At 40.2% G+C, this 27,492-nt stretch overlaps 1 protein-coding gene across 8 annotated transcripts; it reads right to left on the bottom strand.

Annotated features, from left to right (window-relative positions):
• Positions 1–25,785, bottom strand: MARCHF7 (membrane associated ring-CH-type finger 7). Of its 8 annotated transcripts, none has more exons than XM_069021429.1 (11): positions 25,699–25,785; positions 20,101–20,251; positions 15,859–16,017; positions 13,586–13,757; positions 11,813–11,977; positions 9,407–10,201; positions 9,085–9,316; positions 8,657–8,826; positions 7,334–7,443; positions 5,829–5,942; positions 1–2,145 (listed from the first exon to the last, which is right to left on the bottom strand). In XM_069021429.1, the coding sequence occupies exons 2-11, from the start codon at positions 20,239–20,241 to the stop codon at positions 1,930–1,932; spliced, it is 2,274 nt and encodes a 757-aa protein (XP_068877530.1). In that variant the 5' UTR covers positions 20,242–20,251; positions 25,699–25,785; the 3' UTR covers positions 1–1,929. The 8 variants fall into 8 exon arrangements, with proteins under 8 accessions (XP_068877530.1, XP_068877535.1, XP_068877529.1 ...); XM_069021434.1 differs by having other exon boundaries at positions 9,085–9,238; XM_069021433.1 differs by adding an exon at positions 3,969–4,017 and having other exon boundaries at positions 2,035–2,145; positions 9,085–10,201.
• Between the last annotated feature and the right edge of the window lie 1,707 nt (positions 25,786–27,492).

Here is a 27,492-nt window from a genome sequence, read left to right as displayed (position 1 = left end):
GATGAGACAAAATGCATGTTTGGACAGACACCTGTATGGACACACATGTGCACTGTGCTAACAAAACTCCACTTGCGTGGACCCACAAGAGCTTGCACAGATAGGTGCTCCCACGGATGGAGATCTCACAGCACAGGTACATATAGAAGACTAATCTGGCTGCTCCCAGCCCTTACACTTCTAAAGCTGTGGGGCATCAGGGTTGCAAGGCAGGTCTCCTCTGAGGAGGCAACTGGGTCTGGTGGCAGCGTTCTTCCCAACCGGTGCATTCAGACCCTTGACTCTTCAGCAATTCCACCGTGGTATTCCCCCATGTCACTCTTTCATTCGCACTGAAGCTCAACAAGGCTGTAGGACACTGAACGGACTTACCCTTTTAACTGCATTTGTACATGGAGCTGTTTGCATTGCTCACCTTCATGGAATGGTGTTTGCAACAAAGACTGAAAAAAAAAAAATTAATAATTCTTAAAGTTATCCATTTATTAGGGTATCAGAACCCATGCTTGAAACCCTAAATGTACTGAGTGCATATGAAATACCAACTGCTTCACTGTATGACATTTTATTAAGCTACACCATCTAACTCGGCAAGGATTAAACATTATAATAAAACTTTAATTCACCTTCTTCAGAAATGAGTTGGAAACATCTTCACATATGCCTGGACCTTCCCTTTTAAAATGAATGTCCCAGAGCTGTATTTAAACTAATTACTGGAATACTACTTGTAACTGTTGGCACTGAATGCCTAATGTCTAAAGTTACCAGAATGGGCACAGGGACACGCCATTTCCTTAGCATTCCATTTTCTTTCAAGTCTTACGGACAACAGGCCAACTCATGTAATGCTAGCAAAGTTAACTCTAAAAGTCACGAGTTCGTTTCAGCTGGTAAGGCACATCCTTTCACCTGCACAAGTTAGTTTTACATACTGTAACAAACTAAACTCAAGGCATTTCAACATACTGCACACTCTTTGCAGATACACGGCTACTGTGGTAATTACAAAACGAACATGTATCTGTAGGAAATACAACTCCAACACATGTAGAAGAATTATTGTACCACCATTTATAGAAAGCATTTCAATCCAAAATGGTCAGAACAATCTTAAATATCTGCATAAGAATTTATAAACATCAGTAAAAATATACCACAGACTACAGCTTTCTGTGTTTTCAAGTGTAAATTCTGGTAGATACCCACCTTTAAATAAAATGGACAATACCAGAAGAGATGCATACCTCTTTCATTTTTATTTATAAAGAAGTGACAACACTAGAAAACACATTGATAACCAGTGCTTTGAACAGTGAGGGTGGGATCTAAAAAAACTCTGATTAAACTAAACAACCTTAGGTCTTTATCAAGTTGCATACCTGCTAGGAATGCTGAAATGCAAGAGTTTACACCTGCAATATTCCATAATGGAACAGCCACATGATATCAAATATAATCTCAAATTTCCAAACTGGTACATAAAAAAGCCATCACCAAGTATTAAAAGACCACTGCAAGTTCTTATTGCTTTTTGAGTTAAATAATAATCTTCAAATAAGCCAAATCCCAAACAATCTCCACAGTATCTTGCTTATCCTCCTGTTCATTCATTAACAATGGAAGCAATCGGTTACATGATGTGGCAAAAGAGGCATTTAAGAACACGCAAAAAAAACCTATTTAAGTATACAGGCATCCCCACCCTCCCCCTGAAACCCACTATAACCACTTAGTGCCAGCACAGGAGCAAAACTCAGTAAGATAAAACCAGAAGTCTGACTACAGTAAGAAGGAAACACAAAGGGAGATAGAGCTTCCTTGAATATTCCGAATCTGATGTCTTCCAAAACAAAGCACAACATCCTCATAATTTACAAAGGGAAGTTGCTTTCTGTGTATCTAATCCTCACACATGCTGAGTAGTTCTCAAGTTCTCACTGAGCTCCACTGTGCAGCAGTTGATTTTGAATTCAACAATGCTTCAAAAACTACAGTAATATTCAATGCGCCTTTTACTAAGGAGAGGAATAAAACAAATGCATGTTGATGTTCTTGCCAGTTCAGCATTTCTGCAGCAATTCTGTTTGTTTCTTGCAGTATGAAAGTTCTACCAGCATCAGTCCTCAGAATCATCTTCAGAAGCTGTTGGAACAACACAGTGTAATCAGAAGCCTTGACAAAAATCTGTGAAATTAAAGCACTTTAGGATGACTAGAGGAAATAAAGGTGATTTTATAATGTTACATAGCAGACTGTAATACCCACCCAAACCTTGCGTAATCACATAGCTTAATTCTTAAATGCATCTCATGTCGGAAAAATACAGCGTTTTCAAATCAAAACTCGATAGAACATACAATATGCAGTGTCCTCCTACTCTTCTTCCTCAAAATAAGAGGAAGAAAACTTAATTACGCCAGAGATTCAACTTTTATGTAGTGCTTAAGAGTGGCTCTTTCCAGCAGTAGTCAGAGGAGGATATACTCAATCCATAACAGCAGCACCCAATATAAGGGAAAGAAATTACTCACTAGGTTAACAATTTGGATACTAAAATACCTACAAATATTCAGCAATCTAAAAGAAGACCCTTAAATTTTTATATATATACATGTATGTTGCTTAATGCAACCTGGGCCTACTTGGAAGCAGCTCCTCTCTCCACTCCTGTCCTTTTCAGCATATGCAAGATGAACACAAAGCCCACATATGCACAGGATTTTGTTGTTGCAACGTGAGTTAAAAGACAAATACACACTTGTCAACTATGATAGAGAAGTTGGTACACACATCTACATTAGGTTTGTAAAATGTTAGCTTGTCTGTAACAGGAATTTAATATGTCCTCTTAAGCAAGGTCTGCAGGCAAGGAAGTATTTATACTGGAGTAACTTGTTCCATCCCTGAACATAGAAAGAAGAAGTCTGACTCCTTGCTTCTTCAGTTCTTAGAAGAGAAGTGTAACTGAAGTGCATCAATAATAAATCTAGAACTCCGTATTCCTCACCTGCAACTTAAAGGCTGAATCAAATACAGATTGAATTAAGGTGCAAAATGATACTCATTACTTTTTACTCTAGTAAGGATGCACATAACTTAGTAATGAATTCAGAACTCGAGTCCACCTTTGACCGCTCTGAATGCGGAAATAATCATCTTGAACCAGAACTCTCTCTTTCACACACACACACTCCCATTCCTTATAGTACTCCAAATGCACCCTCCTGTGTACTGAAATCCATATACAGTTGACAGACACACGCACACTAGGGGAAAAAAAAAGGGTAGATCAACTACCCTTCTACTGCCTATTCAACATGCCCAGAAATAGATCCAGGGTGTATTTATCAGAAATGCAACTGTATCAGCATATAGCTTTGAATTAAAACACAGTAAAAAAGCCGTTAGATGAAAAGCAGGCTTATCCTTCACCAAAATTGGCGACCTTTAGACTTCATTCACGAGGTCTGATAGGACTGATCAAGGAACCCACACAACCAAAAAGTGGGTGTGAATGGAAAAAACAAACAGGAGAAGAGGGCAAGAAAAAGAAAGGGAAGAAAAATGGCAATACAAGTGTCTAATTTAAATGCAGTAAAATTCAATTCTAAATGTTTCTTTCCTACTGAGACTCTTGTAAAAGGCAACAACCTGAAGGTCACCGTTTAGCCTATAATTATGAATTACCAGAACTGCAATAACCAACCTGTACCTAGTAAGGAATTTTGTTATTAATTGCAGATAACACTTCTGTGGTCTAAACAACTCTGTGCTGTTGGGAAATTAATCATGGAGAATTAAACTCAGTTCCCCCTCAGAATAATTCTGCTGATGATGGAAAATGCACTGCTGGGTAAGGTTTTCAGTAATTATGTTCAGTATTATGAATCTTGGCAAGGAGGATTGTACTCATTTAGCTTTGACTTGATCTAATGGGAGGGGAGGGAAAGAGGGGAAGCACCTACTTTCAATATCTTCCATATGTGCCTGAAGAGTTCTTGCAAGGTTAATAAACTAGAAACAAGGCAGAGAGAAAGTAGTTTAAAAGTTGCAAAGTTACCTGCAGAAATTTGCAACAAGTTAGCAAAGTTTTCTTCACTTTTTTACATCCCGAAGCTTCACACCAGATCTTGGTTATCCTAACCCATGTGCCCAACTTACAAAAAACAATGCAAAATTTAATATAAATCCCCACACATTAGACTTCAAATTGCTATTGCACGGTTATTTCAGCTGTAAAATGTTTGCGGTAGCAGCTTTCGGCATGATTTTTATGTTCTACAGTCTGTAAAAGACATCGATTTTGCAAGCAGCAAACATAAACAAGTGTCAGTTTAACGAAAACCATTCCTAAAAACTGTAATGCGGGAAAACATAATCGCAGTAAGGACTTGCATTAGTTAAATCCATTTCATTTAATTCACAACTAATATGACAACACAGAATGCTCTGACTGAATATGGCTCACGAAAAATGCATAAATACACTTAAAGTTTTTGTTTACAATTAAAATCTTAAGACCAGGATTACTATTAGGCAACGGTGGCGGTTTAATGTCGGAAGCACACGGTATCAAAACCCAAAGCCAAAATTCCTGGGAATAAAAAGTCTCAGACAAGTGGTTTTCTTTTGTCACTGCCATTGCTTGACGCTGCACCATTGCTTCAGTTTAAAGTCCAGATACTGAGATACAGCAGATAAAATGAGTTTCCATAGCTTACTTATATGCTTGATATCAAACACCAGCATTGGTGCTCCCACTGGTTTAAAATGCAGTGTCACACACAGAAGTATGTAATGTCTCCTCTGATGGAAAACCAGTTAAAATATCTTCTGCAATACACTCAAGCTAATAACCTGTGCCGGATGCTGGCTACTATCAGATTATGTGTCTTCTGTATCTCTACACTTGTAGCACAGAAACTGGACCATGGAATACAAGCCCTAAATTAGATGTGTACAGAAAAGAGGAGCACTGTTCTAATACATTTAAGAGATTAGACAGAACATAGTCCTGCCTTTTCCAAAGACCCAGTACCTGCTAGCAGTCAACCGTTCCAATGCGCATTGGATAAGCTTAATACTGTCACTTCTTTATATGTAAGGAAAAAACCTAAAAATGATCAGGTTTTCATGAGACCAGTTGACTAAGAGCACTGATTGATTATCTAGTATCAAATAAACATGTAGAATACTGGATTTATGAATGAATCACTGTGCAGAAAGAATTTTGTAGGCTGATCTCTTACTGGTTAAAGGTGTACTTACCACGTTTCTAAGCCAGGCCTTTCAAGTGATGAAAATGCAGCCAAATCGAACTGATAAGAAATTATTTCTCTGACTAACACCAGAGAAATCGTACTAAAGCTATAGGCTGTTGCAGAACATTAATATTCAAGTACACATTCAGGCGTACTCCAGCAGACAAGCATTTCAAGTTCTCGACCTTTGCAATATAGACTTGCATAATGAGAAATATTAAAGAAATCAGGTAGTCCAGCATTCTTAACCACATGTTTGGCACAGAGGGAGGTTAACCTTCCAGTTTTGCATAAATTCCCAATAATCATGACAACATATACGCTAATTAATGAATTACCAACAACCTTGACGAAAAGCATTCTGTAGCACAGTACCTGCAATTATATAGTACCTTCAGTTTCCAATCAGACATGGTACACTGACAAGCCCAGCCCATTTTAGACCTAAATTTGTTTAAAAAAAAGTGTTTCCTGGGTATCTAGGTCCTAGGTCACTTGAGGTAACAATCTGCTTTCAAGTTCTCTGTATGAGCAATTCCTGCCAGAAAATCACTTCATACTTACTCTGACACGTGTGCTGGCCTCATTTGCAGTTCCTAACATATCAGAAAAGCGCTGCTCGCATAAGTGTAACAACACTACAAGGTAGAGACCAGAGCTGATAAATTCATAGTCTGCCTTAAAGGAGATCAGAAGAAACATTCAGAATGTCAGTAATACACCTGCATATATGATTCAAGCAGAACAAGAATTAGATTTTAAGGGAATCATTACAGATCTATCTCTAGTTGTTCCAAAAGAATTAGGGAAATGCAATGCTTAAAAATTTAAGTTACTGAAAAGCTATTTATACTTCTGGTCCTTCCCATCTACCCCAAATCTAACATGTTATCCTTGAAGATTGTAAACAGAGTTCTACAAATTAAATCTCAGTCAGCATGATTAGTTCAGAGGAAAGAATGTGCAAATCAGAGTATTATATCACTTGGGAAAATAAAACCAATATTGCTGGTTTCTTCTCTGTGGTCCCAAGGCTTTACAGAAAGCCAAAATAAAGGAATATATTTTAAGAATGTTATGATGTCATAAATATTTGAGAAATTCCTTTACCTGCTAAGATAAAGGAAAAACTTTAAAAGTGCTACTGCTGAACAGATAATTTAGTCAATTCTTTAGGAAAAAATTTCAAAGTTCTTATTTCAAATAAAGTGCTGTGACAGCAACCAATAAGCACTAGTACTAAAACAAGATGATGGCACTTTCGAGAATTTTCAGAGACCGCCCCAATTGATATGAATTAGAGTACTAGGGTAAGAACTTAGTTTAAATAGTAAAAAAAATTAGAGGCTGATGTTTTGCCCCAAAAAACTGATGTCACTTGGTATTTTCTTTAAACAACTGAGGTAGGCCAGTATCATTAGTCTTTGTATATCATCAGAATACAACCCAGAGAAGGGGGAAAAACCCTCTGAATAAAGTTAATAAAAAACAACAGCTCTGTGCTATTTACTCATTTTTAAATAGTACCCAATCTAGTAGTTCTAAGATAATGTATTTTCAAGAACAAGAGTAATACCAATGGGCCTTTGATTATTTTTAATTTAGGAAATTATTTGAAGGAGCACTTACAAACTGCTAGAACAGAGGTTAGCTTCTACCACTCTAATGAAACAAAAGAAGTTTGTAATTTCATGTTTAAAACAACTGCTGACTGTGTTCAAAAACAGCTAAAAGTGATGACAAATCCTGACTTAATGTGAAATTCAATCTAATCATGCCAGAATTCACACTGCACCTATGTGGTGGAGACACTGGATTACAAAGCCAGATGACAGATGTGCGACTAAGAAAATGGATGTATTACACTTACTGAAAGCTCAGCTCTAGGAAGCATAGCAGGAAGGTAGAGACAATCGGAATATTGAGGAGGAAAATCTGTTCCGCATTAACGTTACTTTATACGCCTAACAGTCCTTCCGAAACGGAGATGCATCTGCCTTCTCTAAAGAAGGCTGCCCTCCCAGCACTAAACCAACACTTACTTACCAAATTAGGTAAAACATACTAACTTGTTCATTTGCATGTGCCCTATAGAGTTCATGAACGTCAAAGCCTTCCAGATTAAGATGCAACTTCTCCTTGCACAATTCACAAGTTGTCACTGCTTCCAAAGAAGAACCTGGTGGGGAGGCAGGCAAGGGGAAAACTCAGTGTCAAGTTTCAACAATCTGTAACATACGACACACCCATATAAACATTAAAAAAACTACGTAATTTTTGGCTTTATTTTGCAGAGCAAGGTTAGAAGAAAAGAAAGCCTCTAATAGGAATGTAGTGACATCTGCTACTGTCCTAAGTTAAATGCTGTAGAATGTTTATTCTCTGTCCAGCTGCACCTATTTTGCCTCCCATTCACTCTGGACATAATATGCCTCTTCCTGCAAGTCTGGCATAAAATCGCTTCTTGGGCTTTCTGAATTTTACTGTGTAATCCAAATACACACAAAAGTAAGACTAAATATACCAGAACAAAGTTATTGTTAAGTAACATTTTGTCTTAAGTACCAGTTTTAAAACAAGATGAACATAGCAAGTTGATAGTGGACTTATGTCTTTATCTACAGTTAAATACTTCAAATTAATTTCTTCTAAAGGGTGAGGCTTCTAATGCATCCCTACTCTGATGCATATCCTCTAGTGCTGAGTAAAAAAGTCAACAGATACTAGCACCTTCCTTTGGTACGAAGTATTTAATGTCTTCTATCAAGCTACTTTTAAGTCTTAAGAATAATGCAGATAGCAGTTACAAAACGGTCAATCAATTTGTTACGAAAGTATTTCTACAGCATGCAATATCTGAAGCGTTTCTTGAAGAATTATATATGCACTTAGAAGTAATTTTTGAACAAGGAGTTTTAAAGTGCCATGAACAGGAGTTAGTATCTTTAAAAAAAGTACTTTAGTTGCAATTCAAAATCAGGTTTGGATTTTCAAGTTCCTATCACTGCTAACAGTTAGCTCAGCTATAGAAATCTTGAAAAAAAGCACAACCACTTCCGTAAGGAAGGATAGGGAACAAAATGCCACCCAAATGCCACTGAAGTGGGAGAGTAATTCTAAAGCTACACTTCTACAATGTTATACTTTGTCTAATATCTTTGTAGACAATCCCAAAAAATGTAGGTCTCTGAACAAGAAATACAGTTCTTGGAACTACTCACATGAGAAGCTGCACAGACACACAAAAAGCCTGGAAATGCCATACTACTGTTTGTTCCCACTGCTCATTTTTCAACTAAATACCTCAGTATTTAAAGACCTCAGTGCAATCCTTCTTCTGATAAGCATCCCTATATAACTGGAAGTCTACCTTGGTCTAGAGTCTGCTTTACCTGAATTTATCTTCGACTTCAGCCATTTTTTCATGCACTCCTGGTGAACATACTGCAGACTTCCAGTGCATTTGCATGGCTCTATTAAAAGGTTGTCAGAACTTGCAGAGGACATCTGACAGATTCTACATAAGTCACCCTCTTCATCTTCAGAATCTTCTAAAAGCAGGCTGAATAGGACGGAATACCAACAAATGCTATGACATTTCATGCAGGACTGTTTATAATGAAAATTCCACGTATCAAACTGTTCTCAAACCTACGAGAATTAAAACAAGTTTCTTTAAAGACAAAAGTGAGAACACAGGTGACAGGGGACTCAATTGCCGCCTCCAAGGGAAAGTTTTCTTTTAAAATCATGATTGCAGAAAGCCCTTTTATGTTAAAACAGGTACATTTCACTATCACAAAAGAACATACTAACTTACCTTTCTTTAATTTTCTGGAGCCTTTCTGGATCTCTTGAAGATGGTATTTTAGACTTGCCACTTTCTTGTCCATCAGACTGATTCCAGCCAGAGGGAATAATATCTACAGTTATCATAAGATTGTCAGACAGACTGCTTCCTAATGTTGGAGGCACTGCAAAGCGAAAGAGAGAACCAGGCAGAATTCCCGAACTTCTTCCACTGCGGGTTGAATCTGCTGGGGAGGCAGTAGCTGTAGAAATAACAGATACTGCAGGTGTTGGTGGTCCACTAACAGAAGCCCGAGGAGGGCTATCTGATGCTTCGAGAGAGGTCTCCTCACCTGACTCTCTCCTTCTAAAGACATGCTGTGATCTAGCAGTTGTATCAGAGGTAGAGATCCTTGCAGATTCATCTCTTCCTTCTCTTCTTCTTCTGGAAAAGAGAGGTGTACATCTGTTCCTCAAAGAGGATGACAGCCACGATCCCGTGCTCCTACTTTCAGTGTCCGGTCTGTAACTTTCCCCATCAGAATCAGAGGTGCGATTCTGTGAAACTCCTGATAAACCCCATCTTCGTCCAAGAAAACTAAACCCCTGAGAAGCTTCGGATGACTGAAGCCCTGTGACTTCCGGAGTTGCAGCTCCATTACTACTTGACAGAGTAGTAGCTTGAACTCTTGGGACCACCGTTGACTCTTCAGAGCCTAATGATCTCGTATGCAATGGGTCTTGGCTAGACCTTCGAGAGAAAAATGTAGATGACATACTAGATGCTAAACGAGACAGCAGCTGTCTGGTCGTGCGCCTCCCTTCACTGTCAACTGCAGACTCATTCAATGACCTCTGAGAAGATAAAACCCTGTCGGAACCACTGGAGGAAGGGGTTTCATCTCTAATGGCAGTAAGAGAAAATGCTGGCTGTACACTCCTCTGGGGAGATTCCAATTCATTTCTCCTTTGTCTTGAAGAATAGCTGGATCTTGAAGAGGTCATGTTAGAGTCTCTGCTGAAGAAAGATGGCTGATGATCAGAAGGCAACTGGTGGTTCATGGGTGCATTCAGCCTCAAAGTGCTTAATGAGTTCTCTTTTGGTCTTGCTCCCTCTGCATATGAAGAGGCAGGCCTGTCTCGAAGATCTGTTGCAGAAAAGCAGAGGAAAATACCATGACAAGATGTGCTCAAACACATCAGGAAACATTCAAGGTCAGGTTCAACAGGGCTCTAAGCAACCTGCCCTAGCTGAAGATGTCCCTGCTCATTGCAGGGACTAGAGGACTTTAAAGGTCTCTACCAACCCAGTCCACTCTATCATTCTTAAAAGCGTATCTTCTGCAAATGCTGCCTGAGTATCTCAACACACTGAGAATTCCACTGTATATGAACTGTAGCTCAAATGAAGCAGCTGAGGTGGCTAGTCTCCTTTCTCAAATGGCTGCACTGGGGGGTTGTGGGCAGGAAAAGGGGGAAGGAGGAACAAGCATGGATAGATGAAGGTAGGAAACAGAAGCTCTCTATGTATTCTGGAATTAAAAACTTTCATCTTTGTAGTTTTGGTGACTTTCTTTTAATGGGTTCTGCATTGCAATCACCATTTACCACTGAAGATAAGCTTTATTTATCCGGCAGATTCCAGCTAACAAAACATCTGCACAGATGCCAAGCATCTACCATATGCTTTTGATAACACATCAGGGAACACAGCTGGGAGTTCTTTTTATAGCACATAATAACAGCACTACTGCTAGAAATGCAGCAGGGACAGTACAAAGCAAGGTTGCTCACCAATCCACTTCTCCCACTAGGCTCTACCAGGCAGAGTAGTTGAACTGTCCACTTATTAAAAAGTGTTAAGAGTATGATGACATTAAAATACACTCTCCTGTCGAGGTAAGACTACAGGACAAATTCTCAAAGTAGATTTTCTCTTTTCTGCTCATCTTCTATACTTATTAACGTGGTACTTTTTTTTAACTTCTGCATTACAGAATACCACCAATGCATCTGCAAAAGTTTGCAGATCAAGACTAATGATGAGCTTCCCCTGAGACAGCTCTAGAAGGCCACAGCACTCTGAACAGAAAGTGAAAATGACAGTGCAGAAGTCCTTACTAGTCCTAGCAGTTGCTATGACACTCTACTCTCACCTCATGTAAAGTGTGTGTCTATCCATTTTTATTTTCAGTGGTCTAGCAGTTTTCCCTAATAACCATTTGAGAACCCAAATAAAAAGAGATAATATGCACCTTTAAGAAAAAACTTTCCTGGGTCAAATCAACATTATTTCTTTTCCCATACCTAAACCCCAAGAGATTTTAATACAAACAAGAAAAGGGCTTTACAGACTAATCACGGAGTTACAGTGGCGATCACCGACACCACTTTCACATGACTGAACGCATCTACAAGCTAGACCATTCATATATCCTTTGATGGTTTGTTCAACGCATGGAAAGCGGCCAACCAACTTTATTTAAAAGGATACTTTAAAATATATTTAGTGTTTTGAATAAAATATTAAAAGAACATGCCCAGAGAAGTTTTGGACATCCCTGCCCTGGAAGCGTTCGAGGCCAGGTTGGATGGGGCTTGGAACAACCTGGGACAGTGGAAGGTGTCCCTGCCCATGGCAGGGGGTGGAACAAAAGGTCCCTTCCAAACCAAATCATTCTGTGATTCTATGAACACGTTAAGAAACGAAAAGCCATACAAACTGTAGGTTTACAAGCTTTTGGTTACACAAAACGTACATGTTGAAGGTGAAAAGTCACTGTTTCTGTAGCTGGGATCCACCAGGTTATTAACAGATAGATCTGTTCTTTCTAACTGTGTTCGCTCTCTCACCAGATCAGTTCCAAGGGAGCCAAGCATTACTGATGAAGATCTAGGAATCCTACTGCATCTCCATGAGGAATCTGGAAAGCAAAAGTAAATAAATCCCCCGTTTTAGTAATCATCTAAAAATCCATTAAAGCTGGCACTTACACGGGCATTTTTGTTATCCCTATCAAGGACAAGTTTAACATTACCACTAAGCTGACCAAGGACCCAGCTGCCAACATAAAGCTAAGCGCACTCTGCTGATGCTGGCACTTACTTCATCTTGCAGCAAGTTAGTTCTGAAAGCTAAATCTAACAAAAAGTAGTAATACTTTTGGGAAGAGTCAGACACTCTTACAGGACAGATGAGGAAGAGACGTAGCATCTTGCTTCCTAATGGTAGCTAGTTTTTAAAAAGGTTTCACATTATAGCAAAACAGCAGCTTGAGACTTAGCAAATGCTGCCATTCCACTTAACACAACTTAAAATGAAGTTTCATTTCTCATAAAAACAGGTGATGAAGCTTAAATGCAGTTTAGACACAACTTTAAGAACAATGACTAATACTGTTCATATTACAGAGCAAAATGCTTCAGTGTAAAAAAGGGATCTTGTTTTTTATTAACAGCTCTAACAGCTGCAGAGCAAACTGTACATACATCAGCTGTGGACAAAACTCTTGTTCCAAAAAGAATCTTCTTCAACGACCCTGGAAAATTCACCTTTATATTGTTGCACTGCTAACTTACCAAACCAAATTTAAGCACTCATTGGTCAGCAGTGTGACGACCAACCAGAGTAGAAATGGAAAGATAAACAGTCCTACACCATAGTGAGAAATGTTAATGGTTGTCGTTTTATTAACAGAGTAAGAAAGTATCAATAGTACTGAGGTTTGAGCAAGAACTTATTTTTATTTGGATGGCTGTGCAATTCCATAAGGGGATATAAAAAACCCCATTAATCCATACTCATAAGGGTAATCTGAATTAATCCAATGTTCTGTATCAAAACAGTTTAGAAAAATTTTCAGTGTAAGGTTTTGACCATTACTTCCTGAGTTTTGGACTTTTGTTGGCACATTGCATAAATTCTGTCTATCCAACTTTCATGAACTTACTCACAGCTTTAAGGAAAATCTCAGGTTTTCATGAAAGAGCTCTTAGTGTAGAGCGTTTCTTTACAATGGGACCTAAAGAATGAGTTCAGGCCCTGCTAAAAAAGGAGCACTTTCTTCCCCGACCGCTAACTACAGGGCTCTAACCAGCCATGACACTGTGCTTGAACATATTGCTAAGTATGGTAAAGATTTCCTTTCTGCTGTCCTTGGTACACACTGATGTATCAACACAATTTGACTCATGAAATAAGAGCAGCTGCACTCATTCTTTTCTTGAAATCTTAACCAATTAAGATGTGTTTGAGCCATCAAGTTCAGCTTGACCACAAATGGAATAGGTACAGGTAATAATTCTGAAACGAACGAGTACAATTGGATTTTCAAAAGACCATGTTAACAGCATACTCAGAACTTTGGATACTGCTATCATTGTGAACATACTCTTCAGACAGGCATAAATTTTCATTATTTAGGAAAGATATAAGCATAATATTTGAAGCGAGTCTTTCAAAACTTGGTAAAACCTGATCTTACTACTCAGACAATTATGATGTAACTCAGCTCAAGTAATCAACCTCTCACCTGAAAAGGCAGTCAAGCCATTACTTCTCACAGAAGAGGTAGATGTACAAGATAGCTTAGGTCTCTTTGAATCGCTATCTTGCTGCTGGCTATGCAGTCTTGAATATGCTCCCTGAGTTCTCTCAGACTCACCGTAACGCCCAGATGTAAAATGAGAGGAAGAAGATGTAGACTGAAATAACATAAAAAATAAATTACATAGTATACCAGATGCACTTACACAGCACAAAAGTGTACATACTGTAAAACTCACATAAATTGTAAAGAATAACTTTAGATACAAGACCTTTTCTTTAAAAATAACGTAGGAATTAGGCTTGTGCTCTTGATTAGTATCAGGTTTACTCAATACAGCCCCCTGCCAATCAAAGTCAGTTTCTATAACATTCAACATTATATTTCCTTTACAGATAGATGTGGCTTACAACAAAAAATTGTTGTAAAAAGGGGGAAAAAAATTATATTCCTGGCTTGTAAGATGCTATAAGCACAATCAAATATAGCTTTACAGATCCCCACAGGAACATATTTTGCTGTCCAGAAATGGCCAAAACTGAAGAGCTACATTATTTTATTTAACAGTTTAACTAATCCAACTTATTTTTCATCAACGTAAAATATAATTAGCTAAGGAGTGAGCTTCAGGAAAACTCTTTGAAACAAATATATTTTGGTTACAATAAGCTCAAATGCAACTGAAGGAGTTCCGAGTACGGAACAGGTACAAAACAATTTTTGCAGTGTACAGCACTGAACCAAAACAGTTTTCAGAAACTAGTACTATAGGACTTAGAAAAATAGTTTGAAATAGCCTACAAAGCTGTTCATCTGGTTACTTACAGTCAAGGCATTTATTTTCTATTTGAAATGCTTTGGGTTTATTTTTTCATATAAAAAAGAAACAGTTGAGCTCAATCAAAAAGCTGAATTATTTGCCTTCCCAGAAACTATCTACAACCAAGATCCTTTAAAAATCAACCAAATTAGAGTATGTTATATCTGCATTTTATTTCTACTTAGTTACTGCATTTACTAAGTTTAAGGCACAACTTCTGACTCTTTCAAACTAAGAAGTCGCTAAGTATTTCCCTCATCCCATCATAAAAAAAAACCAGATAAGGAGACAGAAACTAACATCAGAAACCAAGTACGAAGCCAGGTTACTTTCTCTCACTAATCTTCTATTTAACATATCACTTGTCTGTTAATCATTTACTATTTGACATGCGGAATTTTCAGTGTCTTCTGCAAGGTTCACTTGCATTAGAATTTACTTTAAGAGAATAATTAACCTAAATGGGGAAAAAAAGGGTTTTCATCTTGAAAACTTTACAGCACCAATTTAACTAGATATGTAGACCACTTAGAACCACAGATTCTACTTGCATTTAAACTGTATGTAGACATCTACCATAACTTCCTCTGAAGGCCAGCGTGTGCACACTAGTTCCTGCCTTCTCACCCCCCAATATCTCAGTGTCTTCACTTTCAAGTCACCTAAGAAAACCAACACCTCTTTAACAATGAGAGCACTCTTATGAACCCAAACATCTTTCCCTTTCAAAGTGAGCAGAATTTTTACTTCACTGTTGTCCCACCAAACCTGTTCACAGTTTTCTGCTTTTCCTATCTTAGTATTTATACTGCGCTTCAAAGTGTTTTACTGTCACTCTAGAATGCATGAGCACATCACAAGCGAACCACTTTATTCCCGGAGTTACAAAGGCACATTCTAGAACCCAGTTAAGACAAGCTATTAGGGCCTGAGTTTTGAATCTCAGGTAACCATTCTTTCACAGTAAGAACAAGCAGACTATGAACTACACCTCACAATTAAATTTCCTAAAGCAGGTCTCCAAACTCATGAACTTTGTGTTAACTCACAAAGGTAGTGCCATCCCAAAAACATCCCCCCTGGAAATACATGATGGAACAAGTATAAATATTACCAACTTTGCCATCTACAGAACTAAAACATGTATGAGATTCTAACCACCCCCTCCTTTTCCCTTTTTAAATGAACTTTTACAGAGCTACTGACTTCAAATGTATTTCTTAACTCTTAGTAAAACTAATATACATCACTATTTTCATCCTCTGTTTTTTTTACACTGCTATCTTCTAGCTTTTGTTCCACCTTGAATCTACTAAGATCTACTTCTCTAGAAACTCTACAGTGAGCACCTGCTGGCAGCTTTTCAGATTGGGAAAGTTAAGTAAAACCCTGGGGTTTCAATATTTTTTTCCAATTATCACACATTAACAGTTCTCACCAATCTGCTTCTGCTTCCCAAAAATGTTCCAGAATGTGGATGATCAATTGTCCCTGAGTAGCGAGTTGGAGACGACGCTGTAAGCTTCCAAGGAGTTTCACGGGTGTCTCTTTCTCCAATTCTCCAGTCTCTACTGGAACTATTCAATACACTGGATTCCTGAAGAACAACATGCTTATCATATGCATCTTGTAACTCAAAAATAACGCAGTATCTGATCTGAATATTGAAAATATAGGGAAGTGGAGGCAGTAACAAATCTGGAAACCTTTAATAAGAAACCTCGAGGGATAGCCAAGAAATGAAACAGGCTTAGAGCGAACCACTGTAAAAGGAAAGTTTGGTTGTTTTGGGCTTTTTTAAAGTACTTTATAGCAGCTCCCTCATGTGTCCTCTCATTTGACCTAGGACAAAAAAAAGGTGAAGTCTAAGGCTTTTGAGGCATTACCCTGACTTAGATACTGCAGCAACAGGGCAGAAGTAAAGGCCTCACTTTCAAGTGTTATGCAGAAAACCTCACAGGTGTAGAAAGGGTCTCCATGACAACAAAGCACCTCTGGCCACTAAAACAAGCTGAATTTCAATGAATAGATTACAACTGAGGAACGAGACTGCAATTTAATTTGCTCCATAATAGAAATAACAGAAATGCAACCATTTTATTAACACTAAGCAGCACTTTCAAGTGATTATTTGTCCATTCTCTTTCTATGAACTATTAGTACCACCGACACAGTAGCTCCCATCACCATTTCTTAAAAGTGACAACAAAGCACTCAAAATCAAACCAAAGCAATATGAAAATCTCAGCTTGTTTTCTTCCTTCAGTTCAGCTTAAGACTATTTAACATCTGACATTTGTCAGAATGTAACAGTTAAAGCCCTACATAAGGTATTCTGGTTTTGGTGTATATTTTCAGTAGCTGAAAAATGTGATCAGGAAAACATTCAAAACAATTCCATAAACTAAACTTGATTGTATTCCTCCACTGAAAAAAACCCCAAAACTTATAATTCATTTATCATAAAATGTTTACTATATTGTATCATAAAGGATAGAAATATTTTTCTCATACCATGACACCAGTTCAGTTTTTGTATTTTAAAGTCTTTGTTATGCCTCCTCAGATAAGCAGGGGTTAGTCCCTGGATCAATCTCAAAAGTGCATGAGACACAAGAATTTCATATCTATATGAAAAAAAACCAAAAACGTAAAGACAAAAAACCCACCCGATAGAAACCTTTCTAATTCATTAGCCCTAATCAAAACCAAATACAAATTTGACTGCTCTGTCCCAGAAGTTTTTGAGTTAACCTATAATCAAGTGTTCTCTCCATGGAAATTCTGTATTAAAAATCCAAGTCCTCTTTATAACTAAAGCATTACCGAGAATCATAATTTTTTTTCTTCTAAATGACGCATTTTAAATTACTTGTAACTGAACTAGATCTTAAATACTTTAAGGTAGGTTTCTGAATGGATTAACAAAGTGAAAATGCCTGTCCTTTGCATTCCTATCTAACTGGACTTAAACCTTCTTGCTCCAGTCTCTGTAATCTTAACCTACAAGCAACAATGCAATTTGTTCCTACCAGCTCTGTAACTACCAAAGGTTAGTCAAGAGAGGGAGTTTCCCTACGGTTTTATCAGTAAGCACCAGTCTTGCATAATGAGCTCTCAGACTACCTTATACAAACTGGGAGTGGAAAAAAGGGGTACAACATAATCTTCTATATAAATATTTTCCCTTCTGTTTTAACTGGCAAGTGTTAAAAGATTATTCCTCAGCTCAGAATCACTTTGCTCAACAGGAAATAGTCAAAAGAACATACAGTGCAGTGAACATATTGCGGTTCATGTAATAAATTAAATAATGTAAGGTACATTGTGTCAAAATCTTTTAACGGCGGTGACACGTCGAACTTCACAGCACCACTTCAGCTGAAGATTCCTCTTCTGATCAATGGCTTTCAGTATATGTGCACGATTTATGGACTGTGTCCATAAATCTCTACAAAAGAATAAGATTGTTTGATCTGCTTTTGTTGAGCAGCCAGACACCAAAAAACACGTAGGACTCCAAAATGCAAAAAACAACTGACAACTGCTTCCCCTTGTACATCCCCTATAGCCTACATAATAACAAGCACATGCATGCTAGAGATAACCAAAATGTAACATGCATACATTTAATTGCTAAAAATAATGTTCTATTACTTGTAAAATTCTTTCTCAAAAAGGCATTATATAATGCAATGTCCCAGATAGCTGGTCAGCAGGGACCAAACTACTAACCAGGTTTTTTTTCAAATATGAACATTTAATCATGGAGTTAAGTTTCTGCAACTTCAAAGACCAAAATGGGCTTACATTTCTGGGCCCAAAATAGAGGTGAGAATTGCTGACAGGAGCAGAAAAAAAGTACTAAGATAATTGAGCCAAACTGCTATCTGTTGCTTCCAAGTGTCCAAAATAATTTCTAAAGTAGTTTAATCTCTGCTTCCCATAATAGTCTCCCAAACTGCAAGCACTTGCACAGTGTGAATACTTTCTCTTAGGCACAGCTCCCCCTCTCCACAAAAGTAGATTGGTTAGTGTAAAATGCTGCTTGTGAAACAGCAAAAGGCCTTTCTTCAGTCCCATGTATTGCACACGAAGTCCAGCTGTACTAACATACTGACATGACAGGCTGATGTGAAGTCTGTGCTGGTTTTGCAGCCCAGTGATGTGAAGTCGGCCTGTTTTTTGGTAGCAGGGGGGGCCACAGAGGTGGCTTCTGTGAGAAGCTGCTGAAAGTTTCCACCACGTTTGGCAGAGCTGATCCCTGACAGCTCTGAAGATGGCCACTGGCCAAGGTTGGGCCAATCAGAGATGGTGGTAACTCCTCTGTGATAACAGATTTAAGAAGAAACCAAAACAAAAGTAGGGATGTGGGTTTAATTCCAGCCATAGCAGAGTAGCAGGTGAGAACATGTGAGGGAAACAGCATGGAGACACCAAGGTCAGTGGAAGAAGGAGGGGGAGGAGGTGCTCAAAGCGCCAGAGTCGAGATTCCTCTGCAGGCCGCGGTGAGGACCATGGTGAAGCAGCTGCACCCTTGCAGCCCATGGGGATCCACGGGGGATGCAGAGATCCGCCCACAGCCCACGAGGGAAGTGCTCACGCTGGAGCGGGTGGATGCCTGGAGGAGGCTGTGATCTAGTGGGAAACCCAGTGGAGAGAGGGGCCCCGGCTTCCAGACTGGAGCAGCCTGTCCTTGGAGGACTGTAGATATCCCGTGGAAGAGTGACCCACACCACAGAAGTTTTGGGAGGACTGTTTGTCTGTGAGAGGGACCCGCGTTGCAGCCATTTTGGGACAACTGCTGCTCGTGAGATTGGATCCACGCTGGAGAAGTTCATGGCGAACTGTCTCCCTTGGGAAGGACTCCTCTCCCTGAGCAGTCGAAGAAAACCTTGGGTGATGAACTGACCAAAACCCCCAAGCCCTGTCCCCCTGCACTGTCAGTGGGAAGGAGGGAGTGGTCGGGGGAAGAAAAGGTGTTTTTAAGGGCTTATTTTACTTCTCATTATCCTCCTCTGACTCTGTTACTAATAAATTCACTTTGTACCTCAAAGTTAAGCCTGTTTTGCCCTTGGACTGTTTTCTCCCCATCCTTATCTCAACTCATGAACCCTTTGTTAAGTTTTTCCCTCCTCTGCCCAGCTGTGGCAAGGGAGGCCAAGTGAGCGGCTATCGTGAGTGCCTGGCATTTGGACAATGTCAAACCACAACAGAGTCTGAAGCTCTTATGCTTACCTTTCCAAAATACAAACACAGGAGGTGCTGCAGAATGGTACGACCTTAACTGACAACATAGTCCTGTACTTTTTGCACCACCAAGACATCAAGTGTAATGCCCTACACACACCAAAGTTCAAACACAACCCTCACCTCTCCCTCAACAGAAAACTCCATTTACCCAGGTTTAAGATGGCCGTGACTCATAAGAAAATAGATCCGTATTATCAGGATGCCCTCTCATTCATCAAACAGTTGATTTCTAAAAGTGCAGCTACAAACAAGAGCAGGTAAAACCAGAAAATCTAGAACTACCAGTTCACTAAATACTGTCATTGGCCTGGTTAGTAAATTCTTGCATTTTAGAAATTTTGTTTGTCCAAGTTTTAGGGCTTTTCTTGATTAAAAAAGACACCTTTAAAATTATTTATACTTTATAAAAAGAAAAAAAATACATTACCTGGTATCCAGATTCTAATCTCCATGAAGATTCTCTCGTGCTATATGCACCAGATAAACTGTTTCCACTCCTAGATCCTAGAGGAGAGCTGGAAGCTTGAACATTTATCCTGCGAGGAATTCTTGAGGGTTTTGACTCCATTCTTTGTATCCTGTACAAGGACATACTGATCATTTTTTCTCACAGAAGCAGGGAACTCATGCAAAACAGGCACAGGCCATTCCGGGTGTGACATAAATATGATTCACACATACAAATATTTACACAGTGCTTTGATATGACTGTGCATCAGTAAAATGGGGAAACAAGTTCTTATCCTAGTTTTTGTAACCTCTTCTTTACATCTCCTCCCATCCCTCATTAGAAAACTACAGTCCCTTTTATCATTTTGCTACAATGTATTCTTGCAATTGTAAGAGGGTGGTCCCTTAAGAACCACACAGTAGTCGTATTAACACCAAATGAGTCAGGAACAGACTACTCAGATTTTTTATATTCATTTATTACATTTTTGCTAATGAACTGCATCTCAACACTTGCAGAATTTATATTCAGACTTATTCCTCAGGGTTGAAATTGTGAAACTTCACCCTCCTGTGAAAAAACACATCTGCAGTCTATGCCTTCAACTTCTCCAAAGACAACTCCCATGGAAGTTAACATGCACAAAGGAGCACAGGCTATCTCACAAGCGTATTTATAAATTTACTTCTCACTTGCTGAGTGTTTATTTGCCTTTCGCTATTTCTAGGCATTTCAAAAGAAATGCTGGTGCCTTTTCCACATGAGAAGTGTTCCTATACTCATCCCTGTCCTTGAAATGGTACCTGACTTAACGTTTATCTAAAACTCCAGACAGCTAGATTCTTCCTCCTCAGGATCATAGAGACAGAAGCAGACCACAAATGGTAGCTCTTAAATAAAAAAAATTCAAGGGAACTGCAGTGTCCTCAATGGTGCGGGTACATGAAGAGTAGTAGCATGACACCTCTCAGCTCAAACAGATGGCCAAAAATCCCACTGATAGAAGGTGATTTGCAGAAGTGGTACAGTCTATTTAACCACTTTTAATTTTGGCCTAACTTTCTGAGAGTAGGAGTAAGCTATATTGATAAAAAGAAACCCTATCCATTGATAAAGTACATTTTTTCCACAATTCAGCTATGCTCATCAGTATCACATTCTGCAAAATGCTGCTACATCAATCTTGACACACCTCACGTCTGGCTGCAGTTTCAAGGTGAGTCCACACACTCAGGACTTTTAATCTTTGCTCAAGTCATGCTGAATTAAATATTCTACCTGGTAAAAGCCAATTAGTTTGTACAGAACTCCACTGACCAAACAGTTAGGACAGCTGAGGTTAGTTTCCTTAACCACTGTTCTCATGCATGTTGAGTTGTTAGCTATACAACAGCAGCCAAAACGTAGCCTAATCCTACCAAGTAGCCAAAATGCTTAATCTTGTAAGGAGGGCTCTAAAGCATACCAAGTTTAAGTCACTGTTTACCTTTGTGTACAAAAGAGCTACTGGCTTGTATTACAGAGGACACCTTCTTCTAGACCACGCTTCCAACACTAGTAACCTGTTCGTGTTTGCCAGAGCCATCACCAGGTTAAACAAGATCTGGTCAGGAATCTGAAATGCTCACTTGCCCAACTTTGCATTAATAAACTGCCTAACGATCTAAACTACACCACTTCAAGTGGATCATTAGTTCAATAAAACATACAATCGTATTTATTCCTAAACTGTAATGATAGTTAATTTAACCTTCAGAGTAATCTGCCATAATGTGCTCTACAAGTTTAGTCCTTGTATGAAGCTGCAATGAGTGTAAAAAAGTAACCATCAAAGTTGCAAACTGTGAAGCTAAAATAATATCACAATAATATACACTAGAGTGTAGGCTACACAGGACAGCCATATATCTTGACAAGATCTGATAGTCAAAGCACTGTTTGTCTATGTTTTACCCTGATATAAAATACAAGGAACAAACACACAGAATAACGGATACAATTCTGTACTAATAAGTACTCGACAAAGAGTGCCGGCATTATCTCCTTTATTATGGATCATTCTGTTTCTGAATCACTTTGTTTCAGACAGGTATGGAACAAGATGAATTAAATAACATAGACAGAAGTCAGACATGGACGTACATAGAAAATGCAAAGGTTCAAGAAGGGATGGAAGCTCCTATTAGTAGGAATTAATGTCCAGATGAATCAGCAGAGGAGACAGAAGTGTAAGACAACTTCAGAGACTAAATTAGAAACCATCTAATACTAATAAAATTGCTTATGCACCATCCACAGAACAGAAAAAAATAAGAGCATTCAGATAAGACAGGGTGGAAGACTGGACACCAGAGCCAACTACCTGCAGCAGCTGAAATGGAGTCCAAAATTAGCAAATTGCTTCTACAGATATACATAAATAGGCACAAGACTAATTTTGTCCTTCAGTGGTAGCCCCAAGAGACAATGCTATCCATCAGCCTAATCTTGTAAATTAGCACAGGTTGTGATTTCAACTCAAGTATGTCAAGATAATACGATCTATAGAATATTTTCTTTCTCCAAGTGAAGAAATCTTGCAGAAACTAAACCCAAAAAAAGGTGAAGTAAAGGCAGCACAATAGAAAAGGCAAAATTTAATGTGTCAGTTTAGGTACACACACTACGATTTACTTCTTGCATACAACCTCACATTTCTTTTGCAGTCTTGGCTTCAGCCAGCAAATGAGAAGGATCTGCTATAAACATCAATCAGAGTCGTGTAAGAATAGGCATCTGACATTGGCCATATCTGATGCAGAGGTGAAAAGATGCTGAATAAAAGGCCTTATGGTCTCGGCAAAGAACTTCTGATCAAGGAAACTGGATTTTACCTTTACCTTTCAACAAAGATTCAGTGACATAAAGCACATCACTAAGATGAATCATTTTTTAAAATATGCTGCCCAAGAGCTCTTCAGTTTCTGGGGATCCATTATAAAATACACTCGCAATCCAACTAGCAGAAATCATAGAGTAGTTTGAACTGGAAGGGATCTTTAAAGGCCATCTAGTGCAACTGCCCTGCAATGAGCAGGGGCATCTCCAACCAGATCAGATGGCTCAGAGTCCGATCCCACCCGACCTTGCATGTTTCCAGGAGCAGAGCTCCCACCACCTCTCTGGGCAATCTGTGCCCAGGTTTCACCATGCTCACCATAAAAAATGCCTTAAATTTACTCCTTGTTTTATCACGACAAGCTCTACTACATGTCTGTCCCCGTCTTTCTTATAGACCCTTTTTAAGGGTCTGAAAAGCTGCAATGAGGTTTCCCCAGAGGCTTCTCTTCTCCAGGCCAAACAAGCCCAATTATTTCAGCCTTTCCTCATAGTCTTACCCAGATGGACAGAGATACAGCTGACGTCAATGGAGCCATGATGTCCATTGACTAGATAGACAAAACTAGATCTAGGCATTTCAGTTCTGGTGATCAACACTAGTAAGAAGTGTTTGGAGTTTTTTTTCCCCAGAGTTCTCTGAAAACCATTTTAAGCACTGTACCTTGAAAGCCTGAGACGCAACTGTCTTCATAGGAAGCAAAACACATGCAAGGCTTACGCTGATCCCAGTAACATAATGAGGTAGTCATAAATAAGGTGAACATGCTAAGCTATCACACAGCACGGGACGGAGCCACACAACGGTCTCATGCTAACAAAACAACCACATTATTAAAGCCACAATAATATTTGTCTGCAAGGGGAATATTGTGCTTGTATACAATATTTCAGAATGAGAACGGTTCCCTTCTACAGTATCAGCATCTTTCCTGAAGAAAGACACTCAAAACCTCAAGAATTTTGTTTACACACGCAGGAATTCAACAAACCCCAAGTGGTAATGAGCATGAGGTAGTGAGTTCTATAATGACAAAGTAGACACCTCAATTTACACAGAAGGTAGTGAGACCACAAAATACTTCAATTACTTCTCTGAGGAGATAATAACAATAATCATAGTAACAGAAACTGGGTTGCAGTCTGAACTGATTAAAAAGCCTGTTGTTGCCAGAAAGAAAAGGAACACCTTCCTCAAATATCACACCTGATGTGTCCTTCATTGAGAACCCTCAATACAATAACCTGGGAAAACACACTTCTGGCTTCTCCATTATTTTGGCACTACTCCCACTTATACCCAACAATGGAGAAACAAGAACGTGTACAGCAGGATGAGCAGCACTCTTCTTATCAAAGCAACATATTTCATCTGCTTATGCCATGTTGCACTACTTAGCAATCAAAACCTCATGAAAAAATCTGGAAACAACTCTAGAGACTCCTGAAATAAGGGATATATATGCAATGCCTCTCAAGCTTGGTCAGAAACCAAGTTCTGAAATAAAACTTTCAAGTCATACCTGGGAAACATGACCAACTTGAAACAGGAGGTGGAGCTGCGCAGCCTATTTTGAGCACAAAGATCAAATGTCCTGCCTTTCTTGATCTGTCATCCCTCTAACAGCATTATAAAAGATCAACTAGACCTAACAGAGCATGGATAGAGATAACAAAAAGATAGAAGATCAAAGACGTTTTTGCGGGAAAGCAATGCAATCTCAAAAGACAAAAATAACACAGAGAGTAAATATTTCGCTTCCGCCTTGACCCTCTCTACTGATAAAAGAGGAGCAAATTCAGATAGTCATGTCTACGAGTAAGTAAAGCCTTTGCCAGCTTCCATGATTTCTACCGGTTCTAAGCAATCTTGTACCCTCCGTAAGAAGGAAGCACACACATCACTGCCTGCTCCTAAATTCAAATCTTCTATCTTGGAACTATGCACTGACACTTCTACCTAAGACTCGAGCTCTCATGCCTACATGTTTTTGTGTGGTTTAACACAAAACTATTCGTAAGATTTTCTCCCGAGCAACTTGTGCTCACGTGCCTTCCTCGGGGCTTACTCACAATCACGTTTTTACGACAAACAAGACGGAGCTCACAAGTCTTTCTCCCAGATGGTACAATTCTTCATTCCAGTTATTTTCTCAACCTTCAATGTAGTGAAATTGACAAATAACTCAGGAGCCTCCCAGGAGTCCAGTGAGGAGCAAGAATATTTACAAATGTCGATAGTTGCCCACGCTGCAGCGGCTGGTGCCCTAACGCTGGGCTGTTCTCGCAGTCCGGAGCCAGCGGGTGCTCCGCAGAGCCGCCGAGGGCACCGCACCTCCCCCGCCAGGCCCCGGGAAGCGGTCCGCACGGCTCGGGCCCGGCCGGAGCCCGCGGCCGCACCCGATCCCGCTGCCCAAGCAGCATCCGACCCCAACCGCCGGGCAGAGGCCGCGAGGGGGACGGAGAGGAAGGGGGGGCACCAGGTGTCACACGGCCTCGCTCCGAGAGCGGGCGAAGAGCCGAGCGGCCGTTGGGGGCGATGGCGGAGAGAAGGGCGCGTCGGCCGGTCCCAAAATGGTTCACCCAACCCTGGCGTAAGACCGCCGGGGCGGCCCGGGCCCCGTTGCAGGCGCGGCCCGAGCCCCGTTGCAGGCGCGGCCCGAGCCGCACCGGCCGCCGCGGGTGGTCGGTACTCACCGTCTCGGCCGGGCCGCCGCGCAGGCCAGGCCAGGCTAGGACAGGCCAGGCCAGGCCAGGCCAGGCCAGGCCAGGCCAGGACAGGACAGGCCAGGCCGGGCCGCACCTCCCGCTCGCGCCGCTCCCACAGCACAATGGCGGCGGCGCGAGACCGCCCGCCTGCCAAGCACGGCCACTCCCAGCTCTCGCGAGGACTGTGGCCGCCCCCCGGGCCGCCCAGCGGAAGAGGCGCGGCGGGGGCGGAGGCGGGACCGCGCGCAGGGGCGGAGCCCCGAGCGAAGTCCGAGCGCTGTGCGGCGGGCAGAGCTGCGGCACGCTCGGAGCGCGGGCGAGAGCTGAAAAGCCCTCCTGGTAGTGATGGGATTCAGTTTTGTCCGCGGAGCAACATCCCCAGAGACATCGGAATCGACTTCCATGTTCAGCCTGAAAACTGCAACGCGGTTTTTGAGTTTTCTGTCTGTGTCACATCCTCTTCTTTGCCTGAACCCTGTACTGTAAATGAATTCCCCCGTCTCTCGTGACCAGGTACAGCAGGCTGTCCCTGAAGGACACGGAGGGATGGGGATGCTGGACACAGCGCCCTCAACGGCAAAGCAACAGAATTGCCATTCATTTTAATTGTGTTGAGGCCTCAGTTTTGTCCTCTTGAAAGTAACAGACATTGGCAGGCATTTTTACTTGAGGGGAAGATGTTACATGATGAAGGAAATCAGGAGTTAATCTTCCCAAATTCTTAAAATGCCAAGTCTTCGCATAATCGGAGATATTTTAGATTAGCAATCCTAAACAAATTATGATTTCCAGTGTCCCTGCCCACTACAGAACACAGCAGAGACTTCACACTATGTTTCTGAGCCAGGCCCTGGAGAAGACAGGTTATGTTATTACTAAGCAGTCTAGACTTGTATCACAGCAGTAATGAGCCTCAGTATTTTACTGATCCAACATCCATCTGTCATCAGTCTGCAGCAGGGCTTTCCTGAATCCCAGTATCACAGTGAGATACTGGGATATCACACTGTTGTAAGTCAGATAAAGGGGTGTGCAACAGTAGCAGGCTGGCTATTCTTTAAGGGAGGAAAAAAGGGGGGGGGGAATAACAGAAAGAAAAAGAAAATTTTTTAAAGGGAAGAAAACACAACCAGCCACTCCGGCACGAGGCTACGACACATACAAATTCAATGTGTCCATGCCTAATAGGTCTGACAGATCTGGGACACATGTAAGTCCAGCCAGGCAAGTTAGAAACTAGCCAGGTGGCACCTAAATTGTAGATAGTCCTATTGCTATGTTTAGCAATACTCTTGATTCTGTTTCCATTCATGCTTTTAAATATGTTTTCCCATATGTTTGGATTATGTTGCATTTTATTCATTTACTCCCACAGAGAAATAGTGGGCAAAGTTCTATTTAATCAGAGACAAAGATGAAGAGCTGGGAAGAGCTGTAAACAGAGAGAGGAACAACTGAACAAAAACTGATAGGGAGAGAAAGGCTGTTGGTTTTTGGGGTTTTTTTTGCTGATGGGCATGTTGCCTTTCACCATCATGCCAAGAGTAATGCTTATTCAGCTTGGGAAAATCTTCTCTATAGCACTCAGAAGCAGGCCTACTGGCTGAGACAAAACCATTTATTTGGCATAACCATCTCCAGGGAAAGAGGACAGCTAGAATGGATTCACGAATGATTCCAGCAGTAGCAGCTGCTCCTTTTCCTGGCTAGCAAACAAGAGCACTGATAGAAAGAGTTGGATCTACAATAAATTCAATCCTTAAAGGAGTCATTCTGTGTTTT

This window comes from Aphelocoma coerulescens, chromosome 7 (genome assembly GCF_041296385.1).
Source record: "Aphelocoma coerulescens isolate FSJ_1873_10779 chromosome 7, UR_Acoe_1.0, whole genome shotgun sequence".
Taxonomy (NCBI): domain Eukaryota; kingdom Metazoa; phylum Chordata; class Aves; order Passeriformes; family Corvidae; genus Aphelocoma; species Aphelocoma coerulescens.
This window is presented reverse-complemented; position numbering and strand designations above follow the sequence as displayed.

Bases quoted from the DNA above. Each gene is read 5' to 3' on its own strand.
- MARCHF7 (XM_069021428.1), bottom strand. From the start codon at position 20,241: ATGGAGTCAAAACCCTCAAGAATTCCTCGCAGGATAAATGTTCAAGCT. The intron at 16,018-20,100 runs GTAATGTATTTT...GTTGTTCTTCAG, and splicing joins GATTAGAATCTGGATACCAG to GAATCCAGTGTATTGAATAG. The intron at 13,758-15,858 runs GTGAGAACTGTT...ATGTTATTTCAG, and splicing joins TGGGAAGCAGAAGCAGATTG to TCTACATCTTCTTCCTCTCA.